Genomic DNA, 8,246 nt, shown 5'->3' with positions numbered 1-8,246 from the left:
GACTTTGTGGGGTTATACCGGGGTGATGCCTCTAGCTAGAGGCATCACCCCGGTACCATTGTTTAGAGCCAACGGTCGGCTTTCCGGCGGTAATGACCGATGTGGCTCAGGAGCCGCTCAATCTTTACCCCAGCGAACCGCCTTCCACGACTTTGCCCGGGTCTCCCATCCCACCAGGAGACCCGAGCACCCAGCCGGCACATCTGTCGGCTGGATGGAGTCCCGATCTAAGCCGACAGCGTATGGAAGTCAAGCCGCGAATGAAATCTCTGTTCACACCACACATGTGAGGTATCACCGCGATCGCCAGAGCGTGAGCAATAATTAAAAAAAAGAGCTACACTCTAAAGCCCCGTAAACACGCACAGATTGTTGGCCGTAAATTGTTGGCCAATGTCCGATCTGCCGATTGTAGGCTTGTTAGTATGATGCTTCCGACAACCAACTGCGAATTTTCGGCCGAAAAAAATCTGGTGTGCATGGTATAACATTTTTGTTGGCCAACAAAGAACGGCCGATTGTTCCTCAGTCAGTACAGATTTCAGCAGACAAAAATCAGATGAGCAAGACTGGGCATGCTCAGAGAAGAAAAAACACACAGGGAAAGTCAACCATCACATGACATCACTTCTGAAGTTGGTTTTTGTTGGCCAACAAAAGTCCAGTGCAAGTCTAGAGCACATTTCAACCAACAAACAACACTGGACAAAAGTTGGCCGATCAGTTGGCCAACAATCTGTGCGTGTGTACGGGGCTTAACTCTAAACTGGTAACCGTTAAAATTTTTTAAAGCATCGCCTATTGAGATTTCTATTGACCGTAGTTTGTCACTATTCCACAGGTGTGCCAATTTTAAACCGTAACATGTTGGGTATCTATTTACTCGGCGTGACATCATCTTTCACAATATACAAAAAAATGGGCTAAATTTACTGTTTAGTTTTTTTTAAATGCAGTGAAATGTGATTTTTCTAAATTTTTCCCCAAAAAATGGCGTTTTAAAGACCACTGCGCAAATACTGCGTGACAAAATATATTGCAATGACGGCCATTTTATTCTTTTTTTTTTTTTTTTAAACCTGTGATAAAGTAAAAAAAAAAAAAAATAAAATAAATAGGAAAAAAAAAATGTAGCCGCCCCCGTCGCCGTTAGCTCGCGCATTAAAGAAAACCTATATGGAAGTCGAGCCGCGAATGAAATCACTGTTCACAACACACATGTGAGGTATCGCCACGATCACCAGAGCACGAGCAATAATTTAAAAAAAAGAGCTACACTCTTACTCTAAACTGGTAACCGTTAAAATTTTTTAAAGCGTCGCCTATGGAGATTTTTATTGACCGTAGTTTGTCGCCATTCCACGGGTGTGCGCAATTTTAAACCGTAACATGTTGGGTATCTATTTACTCGGCGTGACATCATCTTTCACAATATACAAAAAAATGGGCTAAATTTACTGTTTAGTTTTTTTTAAATGCAGTGAAATATGGTTTTTCTAAATTTTTCAGAAAAAAATTGCGTTTTAAAGACCGCTGCGCAAATACTGCATGACAAAATAGATTGCAATGACTGCCATTTTATTCTTTTTTTTTTTAAACCTGTGATAAAGTAAAAAAAAAAATAAATAAATAAATAGGAAAAAAAAAATGTAGCGGCCCCCGTCGCCGTTAGCTCGCGCATGAAAGAAAACGTATATGGAAGTCGAGCCGCGAATTAAATCACTGTTCACACCACACATGTGAGGTATCGCCGCGATCGCCAGAGCGTGAGCAATAATTAAAAAAAAAGAGCTACACTCTTACTCTAAACTGGTAACCGTTACAATTTTTTAAATTGGATATGGAGATTTTTATTGACCGTAGTTTGTTGCCATTCCACAGGTGTGCCAATTTTAAACCGTAACATGTTGGGTATCTATTTACTCGGCGTGACATCATCTTTCACAATATACAAAAAATGGGCTAAATTTACGGTTTAATTTTTTTTAAATGCAGTGAAATGTGGTTTTTCTAAATTTTTCAGAAAAAATGGCGTTTTAAAGACCACTGCGCAAATACTGCATGACAAAAAATATTGCAATGACCACCATTTTATTCTCCAGAGTCTTTGCTAAAAAAAAAAAAAATATATATATATATATATATATATATATATATATATATATATATATATATATATATATATATAGATATATATATATATATAAATAATGTTTGGGGGTTGGTTCTAAGTAGTTTTCTAGGAAAAAATACTGATTTTAACTTGTAAACAAAAAGTGTCAGAAATAGGCCTGGGGCTTAAGTGGTTAATAAACACCAAAAAAGCTGGAACTCCGCTTTAAGATTCCTAAGTGTTACAGTCATTCTAAAAATTATATTTTTGTTTAGTTTAAAGAAATTTATCATAATCAAAAAAACTTTTCCAGGAAGAAAAACTTTTGAAGACTGTTGTTGCCCAGTGACATTTTTGTCACTACCCTCTGAATATCAATAAAAGTAAAGAGTGCAAAAAATAAATAAAGAATGCCCTGTGTAGTACTTCTATCTTTAATTTTTATAGTCAAAGAGGAGCTGCACTTTTTCTTTTCTTTAATACTTTTTCAGCACTGGCCTCATGATGTGACCAATGACAGCACCGATCCTCCCCTCTGCCTCCTCCAGCTCTAACTGTACCCGGCCGCGGTTACCATGACAGCAGACACCGCTCTACTGGCGGAAGCGCCCGAACCCCGGCTTCCCTGGCGTCACTTCCTTCGCGTCTCGAGCGATCTGGCTGCTGTGTGATCACGTGTTCCCACTGTCCTTGGAACACACCGCCGGCGTGAGTTGTGATCATCATGGCTGCTCTGTTAGCTGGAGCTCGGCTTGTCCTTCGCCAGGGGCTGCGCTTCCTGCCGGCTTGTACAGTGCGGCCTGCGGCTGTGCCAGTCAGGTGAGTCCCTTCCCCTCCTAGGGCTGTGCAGAGGCTCGGTGACACCTTATACAGGTGGCTTCTAGCTGTCAGTCAGTGCCAGGCATGTGAAGAGTTGTCCTTGGAAATCTGGGCAGCCTGGTTGTTGTACAATGTATTTATTACTACAGGGGAACTGCATGTGTATCTGCATTTATCATAGTAGCTGAGAAATACGCCTGGCTGGCTTCATTTTTGAAAATGTCGGTTGCCTGGCTGCACTTAACGTTATACTGAAGGCGCTTTTTTTAAAAAAAAATGTAAATAAAGTGTTTTTGCTTACCTGACCTGTGCAAAGATATTGCACAGAAATATGCTGCAACCCCCCCCCCCCCCCTCGGGCACTCCTCCTTTCTTCAGGTGTCTCCTGTAGCAAGCTTGGTGCTAAGGAGGCACCAGCGCATGCGCGGCGCTCCTGCTGGCTCCTATAGATACACACAGTGCCTGTAATCCACCCCCCCCCCATCCCTCGGCACTCTTCCCTTCTTCAGGTGTCTCCTGTAGCAATCTTGGTGCTAAGGAGACACCAGCGCATGCGCGGCGCTCCTGCTGGTTCCTATAGATACACACAGTGCCTGTAATCCACCCCCTCGGCACTCTATCCTTCTTCAGGTGTCTCCTGTAGCAATCTTGGTGCTAAGGAGACACCAGCGCATGCGCGGCGCTCCTGCTGGTTCCTATAGATACACACAGTGCCTGTAATCCACACCCTCCTTTCTTACAGGAGTTTGACCCATGGCAGAAGGACTGTAGGATAAAAAATAGTGGTAAAAACCACCGGGTCAGGTGCAGTGGTAGTCAAATCAAGTATAAGTAACCACCCTAGATCAATAAAGCACTTGTAAACCCACCTTGAGAACTTTTGGCCTATAGGTAAGTCTTTAACTACTTCAATACTGGGAACTTTCACCCCCTTCCTGCCCAGGCCAATTTTCAGCTTTCAGCGCTCTCACGCTTTGAATGACAATTGCGCGGTCATGAAACGCTGTACCCAAATACAATTGTTATCATTTTTGTCACACAAATAGAGTTTTCTTTTGGTGGTATTTAATCACTGCTGGGTTTTTTCATTTCTTACAAAAAAAAAGAAAAGAAACATTTTTCTCAAGGCAATACAAAAAATTGTTAGAAAAAAGGGATTTTAATTGCTCCATTCTGTCCAAAAACAGACATGGTTTGCCGCGCTACACAGCCTTCGGTTCTTTGTGTTTGTGTGTAAAGTGTTTTTTTTATTTTTTATTGTGAGTCATATGTTTCCTGTATAGTTTTTGGTTTGTTTGGAGGCTGAAGCCACTCTCCCAAATGCTGTCTTAAAATAGTCTTTGGAAATTAATTCACCAGATAACTAACTCTGTTTTCTATTTTTTTACAGATGTTTCTCTAGCTCAGCGAGGTTTCTTACGATCGCTACAAAAGGTCAAGACGCCGTAGATTCAGAGTCTGTTGAGCTAAGTGACCGCATGCGATCGCAGTCTGACGGATGGTCTCTCCATCATTTTGGAACCAGGTTGAAAAAAACTGGCCGGATTAGTAGAAGCCAATTTCTTAAAACCTTAAATGCGGTTTGCCAAGCAGGTAACATGTTTCACTCACTATTTGAACTTCAATTTTGTCTTTGCTCATGTCTAGTGAATCAGTGAAGATACAAATATATATTTTGTGGCAGCACATAGTTAACTACTTCCTACCCAGACTATTGTCAAATGCCGGCTGGGTGGGACATTCCTCATTCTGGGTGGATGTCATATGACGACCACCCCGAACGTGCCCGGCTTACATCCCACGGGCTGCGCTGCGGCGCGATCTGTCATCGGCTGTCTGCCGGACAGAGCCGATGACTGATCAGTGTACCGGCCCACTGCTGGTACCATCTTATCGCTGTGACCAATCGCAGCAGATCGCATGACAATTGTACACAATGAATGGTTTTGATTCATGCCATTCATTATGTGCAATTGTGTTGCTAGCTGTGATTGGTCACAGTGATCACATAATACAGACAGGGCCAATCACAGCTTATCTGTACCATGTGATTGGCTGTGGCCAATCACAGCTAACCACAATAGTAAACTGCATTAATCCGCCTCATTCTGTAAAAATTTTTGCTTACACCTGGGAAATTCACAGATATAAGCAACCATAATGTGTAGAAAGAAAAAAAAATCCTGATTGGTTACCCAGAGTAGTACAGTGTCAATATGGTAACACTTTATTACTCTGGTCAAAGTGTGTTAAAACAATTGTAAAAAAAAAAAAAAAAAAACAAATAGTGAAAAAAATAGAAGAAAAAAAATATATATATTTTTTTACATACTATCACAACTCAGTGTCTATACTCACTGCCACCCCAGTTATATTATAATCCTGTGCTACACTGGTGACATTATGTGTGTGTGTAAAAAAAAGAAAAAAAAAAAAACTGCGAAAAAACAATTTGTTTAAAAAATTTCTTAATATTCCAAAAAATTATAACTTCAAAAACTTGCCATGCCTCTTACTAAATACCTTGGACTGTTGACTTTCTAAAAAGGGGGTCATTTTGCAGATGTGTGTACTATCCTGATGTTTTCGGGCCTCAAGAAATGAGTTAGGCTGTAAGTACATCAGGATTGAATGATTTTCAGATAGTTACCATAGTTTTTGGACTCTATAACTTTCCTACAGACTAAATAATATACACTGATTTTGGTTATTTTCACCAAAGAAATGTAGCAGAATACGGTTTGGCCTAAATTAATGAAGAAAGGTTATTTGCAAAATTTTATAACAGAATCAGTGCCAAGTATGTGATCCAGCACTTGTGGGTAGAAAGCATGTGCCACAGGTGTGATGCTTTTACTGTGAGTAGTCACAGCAGAAGATGATCAGCGGGTGCCGGCCAATGGATGTCCGTCGGCACCCGCTGATCGTCGAGGAGAACAGAAGAGAGTGAACAAGGCAGAGCTTTGTCCTGTCATCAGGGATGGACTGGATTTTGTTTCCCTGCAGAGCAGGGAATAAAATCCAGCACATCCCTTAGTAAAAGCACCACATTGTAAGCACAAAAACACTGGTTAGGCACACATTTAACTCTTTATTGTCTTAGATGTTTCCCAGCCAGTGTCAGTACAGTGACGGTGCATATTTTTAGCACGAATTACTGTATTAGTCACTGGTTCCCACAAAGTGTCAGTTAGTCAGATTGTCCGCAACAATATCGCAGTCCTGCTATAAGTGTTGCTGATCGCCGCAATTACTAGTATAAAAAAATCCAGTATATACCAAAGTTTCGTCAACGCTATAACTTTTGCGCAGACTAATATACGCTTATTGGGATTTTTTTTTTTTTTCTTTACTAAAAATATGTAGCTGAATGCATATTGGCTTAAATTTATGAAGAAATTTGATTTTTTTTAAAAAAATTTTATTGGATTTTTTTTGTAGCAGAAAGTAAAAAAAATATATTTATTATTAATAATTGATTGTTTGTTTTTTTTAAAAAAATTGTCGGTCTTTTTTTGTTTTTAGAGGGAAAAAAATAAAAAAAAAAACCACCAAACGAAAGCTTTGTTTGTGGAGGGAAAAAAGGACATAAACTTGATTTATGTACATCATTGCATGACCATGCAATTGTTAAAGTAACTCAGTGCCGTATAGCAAAAAATGGCCTGGTCAGGAAGGGGGGTAAATATTCCGGAGGCCAAGTGATTAAATAGCATTTGGATGGTGAGCCATAGAGAGATTTGCTGTACACCCTATGCTGGGGACAAACTTTTTACCAGACAAGGAAGTAAAGGAATCTCCCTAGCTGAGCCTCAGCTGCAATAAGCCTTCTCCACACTATCCAAAACTTAAAATGTTTTGGCGTAGGTTCACTTTATGATTTTCATTGAACTGGGTACAGAATGTTTTTTTTAGTTCTTTTAGTATTTTCATGCAAACTGTGACTTGGCTGAATGTTCTATGATTGCTTGGCATAAAATGTTTGCGGTTACCTATATAGAATAGTTGGCATCAAAGGGGCTAATGGTACAAAAATAGCTTTTAGAGAAAAATGTGTATCAATGCACAAGTACTAAAATGAGATAATGCTACATCCATCACCACAAGAAAAATGACAACATTGTCGCCAACATTTATAGCCTAGAACTAGTGAGTTTTTGCTCGTTTACACATGCGGCAGCCCTTGCCGTCCCTGTGAGAAGTGATCTGCAATTGACCGCTTTTCAGAGGGCAGTTGACAGGCAGCTGGAAGGCGATATGTTGCCTCCTCACTGCCTTTTTTAAACCCTCAAAAGCCCACACCGCAAGTCCGCAACCGCCCTGCATGCGGTGGCAAGGCGGTTGCTGCACGGACCCATTAATTAGAATACATTGCATTCCACGGTGGTACTGCCCTTGTATATGACAGCGTTGCCGTGTTGGGTCATTGATGTCACCACCATCCCCACCACTTTGTTTCGTGCGGCTATGGGAAGCGATATGTTCCCCACCTGCATCTGATTGGGCCAGCAGCCTGCTATCATTTAACAGCTTCCCGCAGGTTTGGCCTGAACCTTCGCTCATTACTACTTGCATATACTAAAGCAGGGCTCCACAAATCCCAGGTGCCAGGTCGCATTGGTGACTAGAAACTCCGGGTGCCTAAGATTTCAGCCGTCTGCCGTCAGGCATGGGGACGCCGCTTCGCTGATCCAGAGATTTGAATTCCCTGCGGCTCTTATCCATACTTCTCAGTGTACGCACAAGAGGCATTCTAATTGGTCAGCACTGTCACATGTACGGTGCTGATTGATCAGAACTGGCTGCCTCTTCTCCACTTTTAGCACATCCATAGGATGCACTGCTAGACTTCTGCCACTGTCAGCCTCCTCGTTGCGGTCACCCAGCACACATTTATCTGACATCGGGTAAGAGTGCCAGGTCTGCGGCTGAGTGGTGTGTGAGGCGGGGGAATGGTGGGCCTGGGCTCTTCACAGAATTTCCTGTGTCAGCCGCTCCCCATCCCACTGCTCCAGCCTGCCGGCCTGCGTGTCACTGCTTCCTCAGCCCCTGGGGGAGGTGGGAGTGCAGACTGAGCCCATCCTCCCCTGGCTGAGGGAAGACGCCACCTACAAATAGTTGGGTGGCGCAGTTTACCTTTAATTGGCCAGGAGTGGGAGACTTGCCCCCCCCCCCCCCCTCCCCCAATAGACACGTGTGTGGGGGAACAGAACAGGCCATTTTCTGGGTGTATGTGAGGAAGGTGGAGGTTGGAGAGTTCCTGAGGGCACCTCACTACATATATACATCTGCCTGAAACTTTCACTTCCACTCT

General features: G+C 42.1%; 1 protein-coding gene across 1 annotated transcript in view; it reads left to right on the top strand.

Annotated features, from left to right (window-relative positions):
- The first annotated feature begins 2,774 nt into the window (after positions 1-2,774).
- Positions 2,775-8,246, top strand: part of LRPPRC (leucine rich pentatricopeptide repeat containing) — a 402,453-nt gene continuing 396,981 nt past the window's right edge. The window contains exons 1-2 of the mRNA XM_082250995.1: positions 2,775-2,932; positions 4,323-4,525. Of these exons, the coding sequence (XP_082107121.1) occupies positions 2,838-2,932; positions 4,323-4,525 (298 nt within the window). The 5' untranslated portion in view covers positions 2,775-2,837. The remainder of the gene's footprint in view (positions 2,933-4,322; positions 4,526-8,246) is intronic.

The sequence above is a fragment of the Pelophylax lessonae genome (assembly GCF_965119305.1).
Source record: "Pelophylax lessonae genome assembly, chromosome: 3".
Lineage (NCBI taxonomy): Eukaryota > Metazoa > Chordata > Amphibia > Anura > Ranidae > Pelophylax > Pelophylax lessonae.
This window is presented reverse-complemented; position numbering and strand designations above follow the sequence as displayed.